At 41.5% G+C, this 14,391-nt stretch overlaps 1 protein-coding gene across 11 annotated transcripts in view; it reads right to left on the bottom strand.

Moving 5' to 3' along the window:
- Positions 1 to 14,391, bottom strand: part of st3gal3a (ST3 beta-galactoside alpha-2,3-sialyltransferase 3a) — a 681,850-nt gene that overhangs the window by 387,032 nt on the left and 280,427 nt on the right. For 10 of the 11 annotated variants that reach the window (XM_078560881.1, XM_078560878.1, XM_078560887.1 and 7 more), the window contains one exon: positions 11,385 to 11,477. In XM_078560881.1, coding sequence (XP_078417007.1) covers positions 11,385 to 11,477 — 93 coding nt within the window. Of the gene's footprint in view, positions 1 to 11,384; positions 11,478 to 11,676; positions 11,779 to 14,391 lie in introns of those variants that run through there. The other variant, XM_078560890.1, reaches the window with a different exon arrangement.

The following is a 14,391-nucleotide window of genomic DNA, read 5'->3' as shown; positions in this document are numbered from 1 at the left end:
CATGTTTCCCTCTCGCATTGCCACTGCACGAAGTCACCCGTGGCTACCATGATGGAGTGCAGGTCTGCGTACATCTCTGCATTCTGCTGGACCAGGGTCTCAATGACGTCCATCATCCTTCCCATGGAGACCTCCATACATGCACATGTGGGCACCACTTCATCAGAGAGCAGGTGGATGCCTTCTGCTGAATCTCCAGGATGAGTTGGAAGGCCTAAGCTAGAGGCTCGTCACCTGACTCGGACCTCACAGATGCCTCATCCCCAGCAGTCCTCCGAGTGCCAGGAAGCTCAGCTGAACCTGCCTCCACCTGCTGCGGCACATGTCTGTGTGGTGACCACCAAATTGTGAACCCAAGCCTGCTCTAGATCTAGATCCCACCGAGGTGTATGTTTCTGCTCTGGTGGAGCTGTGATGGGTCTTCCAGGCTGCTTATTTCCAGCTCTTCAATGGAGTCCTCTTGACTGGAGTTGAGGTCGTGGATGGAGCTGAGAGACTGTTGGGCTGAGGTTGTTGGTCACTTGGCAACGCTACCTGTGAACCATAGTAGAGATAACTAATGCATAGCAGCAGAATCAAAAGCAGGAGAGAGAGAGCACTCACAGTTATGTTGAGGGAGGTGTGATGTGGTATAGGATCCTCACCATCGCCACAGGCATGGTCCACATCCTCACCAGTCATGGCATACTCCTCAAATTGAGTGAGGGGCCTAATGTGGGTCCTGGTCTGGGACTTCTCCCTGCTGTTGTGAGCCAGCTTCTCATGCATGAAAATAGATGGATAGTGTATGGTTAGGACACATGGCACTGCATGGAATGTTTGTGTGGTGAGCAGAGACATGGACAGGATGAGGACGTGAGCTCAAGTGGATATGAGCCCGATGGAGGTGTGAGGATGTATGTGAGAGTTAGTGATGTTGTCCCTTGAGGTGTGGATGTGTGTTGAGTTTGTGAGCATGTGAGTGAGAGTGATAGGAAGAGTGACTTACCCAGGCGAGCGAATGAGACCATTCATCCTGTTCCGGTACTGGGTGGCTGTCCTCTTTTGCAGGGCATTGGCACTGACCACTGCTGCCACCACCTCCCATGCTGGATTAGTGATGTTGCTGCCAATCCTGCTGCCAGAGCGGGGGTAGAGGACACGATGGCAGGCCACTGCCTCCAAAAGGCGCTTGAGGGATGTGTCATTAAACAGGTGGGGGGTGGGGAGGGGCTGCAGTCTTCTTTGCAGCAGTCATGGGCTGGAAGCACTAAGAGATGTGCGTGTGGCTGTACTTTAACACCTGGCGTGATGAAGCGGCAAGGTGATGGCATGGCGGGTGAATGAGAGCCCGCCCACCTTCGAAACTGTGTTTCCCAGAAATGCATAATTAATGAGGCGGGATTGGGATGATACAGCCTGAAAACCTGCAATTGCGGCCAACGAGTAAAGCATCCTGATTCTTGCCCACTACCGCACTTAGTGCACATCTGGGAAGATTCCGTCCAGTGAATAGATAGTGATTTTTTTCTGATTGTAAGCTACGAAAACAGTAGCCACATATTGACCCGTAATATCTGCGCTCCCCAGCGATGGATTTGGGGGGGTACCCAAAAGATGTGCTGGGGAATCCTCTGGCAGGTTCCCAGGTAAGGGTTTGCATGGCAGTTGCCCAGAAGTGCACACTACCTCTGGACAGTTGCGCTGCGTTGGGAACCATTCGAAAATGTGATTTAAATCGCAAACTTCAAGTGGTTCCACCGGGGCTATGCCAATAGTTACCCAGAAAGAGTTAGAAGAACTAAAATCTCTTCTAACTTCTGAGTAACTATTGTAAAGACCCAGACGGGACTCCCCCACATCTTCCTCCCCAACACAAGGGACTCCCCCACATCCCTGACCACCCCCCCCACCACCAAAACTAGGGACTCCCTTGTCAACGCCGCCCCCCACCCCACCCCCATCCTCAAAACCCCACCACACCCAAACATCAGATGCCCCCCACCTCCCTCAACCCCTGAACCACCCCCCAGCCCCACCCCCAAATGCTATCTACTTACCTTAGACAGTTCTCTTCCCTTGGCCTGTCAATTTCCCTTTTAAACTTACTTGCTTTATGGCAACTAGTGCCATAAAAAAGGGAGCGTTGCCTCCTTGAATGCACTGGAGATAGACTTTGCTGGGGCCTGCGAGGATTCTTTCAATGCAGGCCCCAAGCAGCTCTGGTGAACGGAAATGTTAGCATTATTTTCAAGACCAGGTAAGTAGGTATTTATTCTTCTAATTTCTGCGGGCCAGCACTTTCTGGCGCTCGTCAGAGATTATGGCCCATTATGTTCTCATTCATCTCTGGCATAATAGAAGTGATACAGATATCAAACACACATTTACTACTTTGAGACTAACAAACCTAGATTTTCTGATCCACAATATTTTAACACCATTTAAAATGTATGGGTTAAGGCTGCTATTAAAATTATGCCTATTGGAAAAATCAATTTCAAGGAACATGCTCAGATATTGCATGTTGCTGAAGACTTCAGCAGATGCTGGTTTAGCTTAGCTGCTTCTTTCTGTTTATATCTGACTGCAGTGAAATTAGCATAGTACTGACAGATGCGTGTCAGCATCTCTTCCCCTTTATTATAAATCCTAACACATCATCACTCCGTCTGCACTTGATTAATAGGTAAGATTTAAATCAAAAGACCTATGCTTCTCGCAGTCATGTTGGCGTTTCATACAATGTATTATCAGCCAATAGAATCCTGGCCACCATTTGTGTCAAGAAGAAACATCCCAGAATCTTAAAATAAAGATCTCCAAAAGTGCATGTAAACCACCCTTGGTCGATGTCCTAGGATGCTGATATCATACAGTCCTCAACCTCTATTCATGCAGATAAAGCAATTTGGTCTCCTTTCCCAAAAAAGGCATGAAGCATTAGAAGTTAAAAATGGGAAAGATAGCAGTTAATCCTAATTAAATACCCCTCTATTAACTGCCAAACACAAATTCATGTCCTGCCTGCCACTAGATTGATTATTGGTTGGCACTATAATGATCCTGACTTAATGAACAAATAATTACCAGGCTGCTAAAGAGTGCCATCTCCAGACTTGCCGAAATTCAGAGGCACAGCTATACAGATGGCATTATATAATAAGTGGAAGGATTAGTTAACAGTACAGCAGCAAGGAGTGGACACTGCACACAGATACTTCGACTGGCAGAAAGCAATGGGCATCAGTGCAAATATCCACTGGCAGGAAGGGGTGAGTGAAGCAGCAAACAAGGACACAAATTATATAGAATATTCAATGTAATAAAATGTCTCCAAGGATTTCACAAGAGCATAAGCAGATAAATAGACTCTGAGCTGAAGGAGGAGATGTTAGGAGAGGTGACCAAAAGCTTGGTCAAGAAGGTAGGTTTTAAGGGACCCAGATCCTTCAGCTGCAAGAAGAGGCAGGCAACACTCTGCTGTTTTGCAAGCCATGATAGGAAAGTTACTCTGTGACAGAGAAGGAATGTATGGCCTTCTGTAGACACAGAACCTCAGTCAACTTAACAGACTGCCTCTGTAAACCATATGGCTCAAGCTTTTAAATGTATAACAGACATCTGCCTTACTATGTTTATTAAATCACCTCTCCCATTACCTTTTTCATCATCAGTGTTAGAGGTGAGGCAGACAAATACCATGTTAGCCAAATTTTCTTTTAAACTGTATCTTGGATTTTATACGACAGCTGTGACACGTAAAAGAAAACATACTGCACGGCTTCAATACAGCTGATGTGAGCCAACAAAAGGAAGGCTGTCTCTCCCAAGTCAATGCTCGACTCTGACAAGAACCTTGTTTCCATAAAGTGCTGATCTAATCAGCAAAGTCTGTTCGATAGCACCATCTGTTCTAGGTAATGAATAAAGCAAGAGACCATTTCCAGATTCTAATAACATTTTAAACAGTGGGTCTCTTTAGCGAAGCTCTAGAGTCTCAGTTGTGCCCCTAATCGATCCCTCAGACTATGTAACATAATATATAAAACTTTTTACTATTCCACCATTATAGTGCTCAATTCAAAGAACTTTTTATTCTTCCAGCAATAAATTTTGTGTGTATACATCAAGAAATTAAGTAGAAACAAGTTGACTGAAAATGAAAATATCTGGTAGATTACTGCTAGCTATTCAAACATAACACCATATTTTGAAGAAATGTTTCAACTTAATTTTCAATCTCTTATTGCATGTGAAGAATGATTTAAGAGATGCTGCTGGTAGTAAAGGTCATGGTCACAATGGGTGTCACAGGAAGGCACAATGCCATCAACAGAGCGGGTGTACACATTGAAGGGTGGTACTGCTAAACATGAGATGCAAAGCCAAAATTAAGATAATCATACTTTAAATTTTCACTTTCTCAGAAAATTAGATACTTAAAACAAATTGAAGGAGAAGATGTTAAGTAGGAAACTCCAGAATTAAATTCTTAGAGTTTTAATCCATATTGTTCCATTGTTTGGGTTCTACTGAGGGATCACAAGAACAGGAAGAGGCCTTTCAGCCCTTTGATCCTATTCCACCATTCAATTAGATCATGTCTGATCTGCATCTTAACTCTATCTATCTGCTTAGGTTTCATAGTCCTCAATAACCTGTCTAACAAAAATTCTACCAGGGAAGGCGATGGAAATGTTCGCCTGTTGGTGAATTCCTTGTCTGGCTTTGAATAAACAGAAATTTGAGTTGGGGCATAAATATGGGTTTTTGATTCACTATCCACCAAGTCTGTACCTTCAACCATACTATGATCACTGAAAAAAAATACACCAGTCTTAAAATCTGCCAAAAACGCTATTCATTATGGAGTAAATCCATAGAATTTTATGAGTTTATACCAGAGAAGGGAACGTTAAAAGCTCATTGTGTCATTGCCAACTTTTCTAGAGAAATCCAAAAATCTCTTTCCTGCTTCTCGTCACATAGCTCCCATAGCTCCCACTGCTCCAAATATTAATACATTTTCCCTGTAAAAAAATGTAGTGATCTCTGCCTCTCCTCAATCATGACAAATTAATGACACTTTGTAACTGACTCCCCACAGTTAACTTGAGCCAGGTCCATTCTCATCTCACTAAACTTTATTTCTTCCCACTTCAGCTTTCCTATCTTTGACTCTTATGTCAGCTGTGGCACAGTAGATAGAACCTTCATCTCTGAGTGTGAATCATGGGTTCAAGTCCTGCTCCAAACTCAAGCTCAAAGATTTGGGTTGGTGTTCCACTGCAGTACTAAAGGAGTGTTGCACTGGCGAAGTGCTGACATTCAGATGAGATATTAAATAAAGACCCCATCTGCTCTCTCAGGTGGATGTAAGAGAGCCAATGGCACAAACGTGAAGCGAGTAAGAGAGTTACTCAGCGTCCTGGACAATATTTATCCCTTAATCACCCTTATTTTTTTTAAATTACCTGGTCATGATCTTCCTACAATACAACAGCGATTACACTTCAGAAGTACTTCATTCTATGTAAAGCGCTTTGAGATGGTCATGAAAGGCGTTACATAAATTGAAATCTTTGTTTTTCTTTTCTTTATTACTCTTTTATATTTTCAATTCGAATATAACCATGTTTTTGCTATTAATCAATTGTTTTCCTACTCTGATTAATTATTTGTCCCATTTCAATTCCCAGGATGAATTTAAGCAAACGTTTTTTTTCTCATTGGGAAAGACACACACCGATCCGGAAAGTAGTCTTAGATGTATTCTGAATAGTCTAGAAAGATGAAGGCAGGTCTCTGACTTCTCCTTTAGCTCCCTGCCATCAAGCCACCGATCAATGTTTCTACCTTAAATGAGAAACGCTCTCCCTGGATTCAAGCGTTATGTCACCACTGCCTCTTTAGCTATACTTCCATCATCCCCATTACCTCAAAATTGATGGGGCATGCAGGAGTACAACATTTTGACAGCTGTTTCATCTGCATGCCAACTAATTGCCCCAATCAACATCCTAGATATCTGCGAGTTAATCCTTTGTGAACTTAATTTAACTTAACAAAATAACCCAAAAAACTGCCGTGGGAATGTTTGATGGGACAGTGCAGAGCTTATTTTTCTTCATGCCAAGTAGGTTAACTGGAGATTCAATAGAGGTAGCCAAAATCATGAATGGTTTTGAAAGAATAAATAGAAAGAAACTATTTCCATTGGCAGGATGGTCAATAACCATGGAACACAGTTTTAAGATAACTAGAGAAAGAATCATAGGGGAGATGAGGAAACAGGTTATTATCTGGAATGCAATGCCAGAAACGATGGTGGAAGCAAATTCAATAGTAACAGTCAAAAGGGAATTGGATAAGTACTTGGCAAAGAAAACTTGCAGGGCTATGGGGAAAGAGTAAGGGGAATGGGAATAATTGGATAGCTCTTTCAAAGGGTTGGCACAGACATGATGGGCTGAATGGCTTCCTTCTGTGCTGGATGATGCTATGTTGCAAAATCCCTTCCAGGATAAATAGCTAAAAAGCCTCAAAAATTACAGGAATACTTACAGACTTTTTAAACTGCCACTATTTGGCTTGTGCTTCTAAGGTGGTGATCCAGTTCAAATTTTAGTTGAAATCTGTTTGAAAAGTCTAGTAGTCAAATAAGAATTTATTTATTTTGTCAAACAAATAGAAAAATATTATTGTGTGAAGCAATTGATTTGATGCTGACTAAAATTTACAGGAAGCTTGATTCAGTACATTATATTTGTTTTGTCAAATGTATCTACGGAGTATGGCCCGTGATCATTGTAAAGTATGAACAGTAAAAGTAGCAAAGTAAATGAACAAAATTTTGCACATTTCATATTTTAATAATTATGGAGCTTTGGAATAGATTTATGAAGTAGCCCCCTAAACGTCATTCACGATGCAATGCACATTCACCAAGTACCACCAGATGATGTACCAACCTTCCCTTTAGTTAGCCCTCAACTGACTCATGGAAGTCGCAATAAGAACATTCTGATATAGTATGGAAAACTGCTCAAGCATCACCAGCAAAATGAACTAGGAATTGAGGGGATCTGCAGCAAGAACCAGCCTTCAGAAGATTTCAAGGCATTTTGCAGTGTCCTTGTGACCCTGAGCTACAGGCCTAGCACATTAAACTATCCTCCAACCTATAACAAATGAAGGGACGTCACCAATGACTCCCACTTACCTATTGTAAGGAGTACCACCAAAAAAGAAAGGCTGTCTTTAAACAACTGATTCTATATTCAAATATTTGTTTCCAGTCAGATTGCTTTGCATTCAGGTTTTTTTTATTCTTTCATGGGATGTGGGTATAACTGGCAAGGCCAGCATTTGTTGACCATCCCTAATTGCCCTTAAATTGACTGACTTGCTAGGCCATTTCAGAGGGCAGTTAAGAGGCAGCCATATTGCTGTGGGTCTGCAGTCGCATGTAGGACATTAGTGAACCAGGTGAGTTTCTACAACAGTTGATGGTAGTGTCATGGTTACCATTACTGAAATTAGTTTTCAATTCCAGCTTTTATTAATTGAATTTAAATTCCACCAGCTGCCATGGTGGGATTTGAACCCATGTCCCCACAGCATTCACCTGGGCCCCTGGATTACTAGTCCAGTGACATTACCACTATGTCATCATCTCTTCCATATCTTGTGTTTACAAAGAACACATCAGACTCCCTATGGTATTCAGAGATGACTTCTTCCTCTTCCAACATCATCATAAATTGCTGCTATTACAACCAGAGATAAAAATATGGACAGTTCAGCTGTGGGGCCACAAAACTATTTGGCTTCATATATGCATATAAAAAAATGTGCACAAAAAACTGTTAAAAAAGCATGAACAAAAATGCTTCATAGACAGTTGAACCATTAAAGATTAAACTTAATTGGAAGGAGATAATTTAGAAACAAGAATATTTAAATATACTATATTTGACTTAGGTTAAATGCATTACATAAATAATACTATTTTGGTTTAGAAATATGAAAAGAATTAGAGGTCCAGTGTAAAACAAAAAATATGCTGAAGTTACCATAATTAGTAGCAAGATGGGTCAGATTCTTGTTCCATGAAATAGAATTGAGCCACATTAAGTTCTCTTCAGATTTTTTTCCTCAATAGTTACATTAAACCTTCAGATTGACTCCCATGTTCTTTAAAAAAAAACTTTAACTGACTATTCAAAACAACTAATTAATGAACTTGCTATAGTCTTCTGGGTTTCTTTTGACTTTCTTTGCGAGATATGCCACCTTCTTCAATATATTTCACTGTTGGTGTTTGGGACTATATTATCAAAAATAAATCTTTCCATTTAACAAAATTAGTATTTCAATAAGTTACTGGAAAACTTTGGTGACTGCCTTTGGTCTACCCCACCATTTTTTGCTGTTTATCACTGGTGTTGCGTGGAGACGGGGAAAATTGCTTACATTATTCACTTCATTTGGAGGCAGACTATTTTCTACTATTATCTAGGTGAACTATATAGAAATTTCAGCAGTTTGCAACAAACATTTACTGAAAATATTTGAATTTTTTTGGAATGAGGGGGATTCAATGTATATTTTCTCCAAAGAAACTATGCTTTGCAAAAAGAAATCACCAAATCAAGAATAGAAGGATACAAGGATAAAAACAAATTATACTATTTATATCAAAAGTAATCCTGCAATACTCAAGATTGTAACAATTTTAGAAATTATTGCTCAAAAGGCTCACTGCGCTTGACTGATGCCATTTTTTGCTTTGTCTAATACATGGGGTGGAATCTAGTGAAGCTGCCAGGAGTGGGAAATGAGGTGGGTAGGGGCACTTAATTGCATGGGAGGCAAAATGTCACTTCCCAGCAGCAGGATGAGTTTGGAAGTAAGTTGACGGCAGATTAAAGGCGTATTGTGGTTCCCAAAGGCAAGCAATGGGAAACTATTTTTAATGCATTAGCATGTCATAAAGAGTATTCTTTAAAACACAATTAAATTGTACCTTTGCGATTTAGTCGGCAGCAAATGATAAACACATGCCTTCAGAACTACAACTGGTTAAAGGTGGCATGTAGCAGGCGAGGCAGGCTCCCTGGTGGATTTGGAGTGAGCAGGAGCTGCTTTTCTTGCATGGGGTACTTTGTTGGATGAGGGAAGAGGTGGCTGAGTTATTGAATTGAGCTGAGGTGGCAGATGTCCAGGGATATCGGGTTGTCTGAGGGAGGGAAGTCGGGTTGTGGTGGTCCTAAGAAAGGTTGTGGGGGACAGAGGGTGGGATTTGGACCACAGAGGGACTGTCAATCTCAGCTCAAATATGATATAGAGAAGATCAAGGGTGATTGACGGCAGCTCAATGGTGAGACTGGGAGAGTCGAGGATAACCAAGGGCAAGTCATAGCTTGAAAATGACAGTTAGCAAGTTGAGGGTCTCGGTGGGGGCTGCTCTAAGTTGACAGGCAGTTGATCAATGATGACAGTGAGCAGCTCAAGGCTCACAGAAGGCAGCGCTAGGGCGTTAGAGGGAAAGTCAAAGGTGACTAAGGGAAGGTGCAGGATTGCAGCTCCAGTGATCCAAGTGTGGCAGGTGGAGGGGGAGGGTGTGTGGCAGGAGTTCAAGTTCAAAATCCTCTCAGCCAGGCAGAGTAATGCTGCTGGCTTGCAGGGAGTGGGTGCCTGTCCAGGCACTGTTTAAATATGACACCCGGACTTTCGACTGCTGTGAAATAACGGCAGGGTCAGCAAATTCCTCTCCTCCTCTGTCGCACAACTGGCCATGCCCCTTGACTATGCAAAACTAATTGGCTGGCTGCTACGTGATTGCGCATGGCCAGCTATCCCACTTCAAAATGCAAGTCCTGTTCACATTCAGTCCTGCCACCAAGACATTCACTGCTGCAACAAGATTCCGCCCATGGATTTCTTTATCCCCATTATTAATGCTGCTCTAGAATTTGTGATCAACCAAGTCACACAAGACTGATCCAGCCAGGTCTTTCATAACACTTTGTTTCTATCGTTCTCCATTCTACAAAAGTTAACTTTTTTTTATTCTTTCACAGGTGTTGCTGGCTTGCTCAGCATTTATTGCCCATCCCTAATTGCCCTTGAAAAGATGGTGGAGCACTGTTTTGTTGAACCGCTGCTATCCATAAAGCGTAATTAATAAACTTGTTTGGTATCCAAGTACAACCCAAAAACCTTTCTGCTGCTTAGCATCAAGAATTACTTATGCAAGCAAGTACTTGCTCCCTATGAGTCAAAGTGCGTCCTTACCTGTACAATATCCGACATGTAATCAGTTTACTGATCTAACAGAAGCCATGATGATCTGCTAATGGAAGAGTTAACATTCCGTCAAATGTAATTCAAGCTATAAACTATACTGCTTATTAAAAACAACAGATAAACAATAGATGATGAAGCAGCTTGTATGGTTTAATTCATGCTCCTTCTTCCACACGTGCTGCAGTAAAATAGTATTACGAGCACGAGCAAGATGAGTGGGAGGACCCAAGCTGCCTCTGACTGGATGTGAAGCAGTCAATCATTACCACCCCCAGTTTAGAAACAATTAGGAGCCTCTCATGCTGGGCTAACAGGGTTGAGTTAAAAGTTTTTCATCTATTCACAGGTCAAAGGAAACCAAAGCAGTCCTTCCACAAATAGTTGTCACTGACAGTGGGATTCAAAGTTCATCACCTTAGATGACAAGCTAACAGCCAGTTAAATTGAATGTAATGATTATCACAAGGATAGGTATCAGAAAGTGCTTTTTATGAGAATAACACTAATAGCTTTGCAATTAAGATGTTATTAACACATCAAGAACCAACAAATATCATAATAGCCATGGGCAGCAGTGTCATCCGTAGACTTAGTTTTCTCTTTACTGCAATTTCTAGTCACACTTATAGATTGCGGATTCTACCTCAGCTAGAGGCCGCAAATGTACTGAGACCAGTCATGGACAAATATACCAACACTATCATCTAAATTGAGGCTCAACTCCTCATGAAGATCCTTTAAATCTTGTTGGTCTCACAAGATACAAACCAAATGCCATATGTAGCACCTTATCACATCCTGAAGACATCTCGAAATGTTCTTCACAGTGCAGTCAATGTTATGTGGTCAAATTCAGCAGAAAATGTGTATACAATGAGTTTCTCAAGCAGCAAATTAATGAATAACCAGATAAGCTGCTTTTGGTGCTGCTGGTTTAAGGAAAATTGCTCTTAAGATATATGCAGCTGCAAAAATAAAGTGATGCTATATTCACCATCTACTTGGTATTATTGTCACTCCACCACACAGCTTTCTCAAAGCAGGGAGGGAAAAACAGTGGGAAAACACTTCAAGTGGCAATGGTTTCTTACTTTGGGAAGATTGCTGTCATCTGTGCAGAAGCAAATCCTTTTCTACAGCCACCCTCTGTGATATTTCCATTTTTATAGTTCAATTCTGTTGAGCTGGAGAAAGAGAGAGATAAAAAAAAAATAGGATTAGTAACACAATGTTACAAGACACAAGCAGAAAGAATTATGGAAGTTTACAGCAAGGGGCATTTCAGGCCATCACACCAGTACTCAGGCTGTGAAAAACAAGCCACTTTGTGCCATTTCCTTGCCCTTTCCCCAAACCATATTTTCAAAATATTTATCCACTTACCTTCTAAAAAAAACTTGATGGATTCTGCTTCTAACACTGCTTCTGGTAAAGTATTTCATGTCCAGACAAACACTGTCATAACAATAAAAAAAATCTCCTACTCTCTTTCATTCTTTTGGACTTCAATGCATGCCTCTATTTACTGGCTGCTCAACAACAGAAATATTTTTTTTTATTTGCCTTTTCAAAACCCCTCAATTTTGCACAGCTCTCAGGCTTCCTCTTAACCTTTTATGTCCCATTGAAAAGGGCCTCCGTTTCTCTAGCTTCTTCTCATAATTTGTCTCTCATTTCTATTATCATCTTAATAAATTGCTTCTGCACCTCTCCATGGCCTTAAGTAAAATATATTATCCAAAATTAGACACATTAACAACTTGTATTTATATAGCACCTTTAACATTGTAAAATATCCCAAGGCACTTCACAGAAGCGTGATAGACAAAAATTAACTGAGCCAGGGGAAGGATTTTAGAGCAGGTGGGATAGATTTTAAGGAGCATCTTAAAGAAGAGTGATTGAGAGATGGAGTTGTTTAAGGAGGGAATTCCAGTGCTTAGGGCCTCGACAGCTGAAGGCACAGTCATCAATAGTAGGGTGAAAAAGGTTGGGGCAGAATTAGTGGAAAAAAAGAGACCAGAATTAGTGGAACAGAAATGGAGGGCTGGAGCAGGTAACAGAGATGGAGGGGCACTAAGCCATGGAGAAATACAAGGAGTAAAATTTTAAATTCATGGCATTGATGAACTGGGAATCAATGGGATTCAGTGAAATCAGGGAAGATGAGTGAAAGGGACTGATTGTGTCTTGCTTCCTAACTTTATTAAGGTTACCTTTCCAAGCCCTTGCCCAAGTAGTTCCTGTTCACAAGAAGCAGGATAAATCCAATAGAGCCAATTACTACCCTAGAACTACTCTCTCAATCATCAATGAATTGATGGAAGATTTGTTGATAGTGCTATCAAGCAGCATCTACTCATCAACAACCTGTCCACTGAAGCTCAGCTTTAGTTCCACCTGGACCACTCGGCCCCAGACGTCAATACAGCCTTGCTCCAAACATGGACAAAAGAACTGAATTCCAGAGGTGAGGTAAAAGTGACCGTCTTTGACATCAAGGCAGCATTTGACCAAGTGTGACATCAAGGAGCCCTAAAAGTCAGAGGGAAAGCTCTCCACTGACTCACTCACAGTGAGCACAAAGGAAGATGGTTGTAGTCGTTGGAGGGTAATCATCTCAGCCCCAGAACATTGCTGCAGGAGTTCCTCAGGGCAGGGTCTCTGGGCCAATGAACTATAGCTGTGTAATCAATGACATTCCCACTACCATGAAGTCAGAAGTTGGGTTGGTCACTGATTATTGCACAACATTCAGATCCATTTGCATCTCCTTAGATAATGAAGTAGTCTGTGCCCAGATGTAGCAAGATTTTGACAACATTCAGACTTGGACTGATAAGTGGCAAGTAATATTTGCGGCATGCAAGTGTCAGGCAATAGCCATCTCCAACAAGTGAGAGTCTAACCATCTCCCCATGGCATACAATTGCATTACCATCATCGAAATTCGCACCATTAACATCCAGAAGTCAACAGTGTCCAGCTACATAAATTCTGTGGCTGCTGATTCCCAAAACCTTTCTCCATGAACAAGTCAGGATTGTGATGAAATACTCCCCACTTGTCTGGTTAAGTACAGCTACATTAACACTCCAGAGGTTCAACACTATCTAGGACAAAGCAGGCTTCTTGGTCGGCACCCTGTCCTCTGCCACCAGCACACCAAGTTTACAGTGTGTACTATCTACAAGATGGTAGAGATGCAGTATCTCACCAAGCCTCCTTTAATAGCACCTTCCAAAACCACGACCTCTACCGTCAAGAAGGTCAAGGACAGCAGGCACACAGGAATTCCACCATCTGCAAGTTACCCTCCAAGTCATGCACTATCCTGACTTAGAAATATATTGCCATCCTGTCAACGTTGCTGGGTGAAAATCCTGGAACTTCCTAACTAACAGCACTGTGGGTGCACCAACACCACACTATTATGAAAATGTATAATTTTAAATTGAATTTGTGTGTTAAGAAGGGTAAAAATGGTTTCAGTTTCATTTAGGTTTTGTTTATGAATCTTGGTGCCTAGGTGTCTGGATAGACTTGTGACTGAAAGGTCAGATCTTTTGGGTTTGTTTGTATATATTCATTCAAAGGCTGTACTGTTGCCTAACAACAGTGATCCAGTGATACAGAAAAAGACAGGAGTTGAGAGAGGGGAAGTTGAGTTATGGGACTCAGTAATCAGTTTGGCAGAGGTGCTTCTGGAAAACTAAGTTTAGGAAACTCTTTTGTTTGATCTGCATTTGGAGAAACAGTGAGTTTAGAGTCCAGATTTTGGGTGTCTCAGGGGGAGGAGCATCAAGTGAATGCTCAGGAATTCACTGGAAGAAAACCGTTTACAACTATGCCAGTCCCAAGGCTGGTTTGTGTCTCTATAAAGATGTTGCTGGGTTAAAAGAATAGTGGGAATTTGAATTGACTTCTTTTGTTTGTATTCCAACCCTTCCGTCTGGTGTAATATAGGTCACTTCTCTTGTTCTAATAAATATTTTATTCTTTGTATTTTTTTATTCATTCATGGGATGTGGGCTTCGCCAGCTAGGGGAACATTTATTGCCCATCCCTAATTGCCCTCGAGGTGGTGGTGATGAATTG

Source organism: Cetorhinus maximus, chromosome 17 (genome assembly GCF_964194155.1).
Source record: "Cetorhinus maximus chromosome 17, sCetMax3.hap1.1, whole genome shotgun sequence".
NCBI lineage: Eukaryota > Metazoa > Chordata > Chondrichthyes > Lamniformes > Cetorhinidae > Cetorhinus > Cetorhinus maximus.
This window is presented reverse-complemented; position numbering and strand designations above follow the sequence as displayed.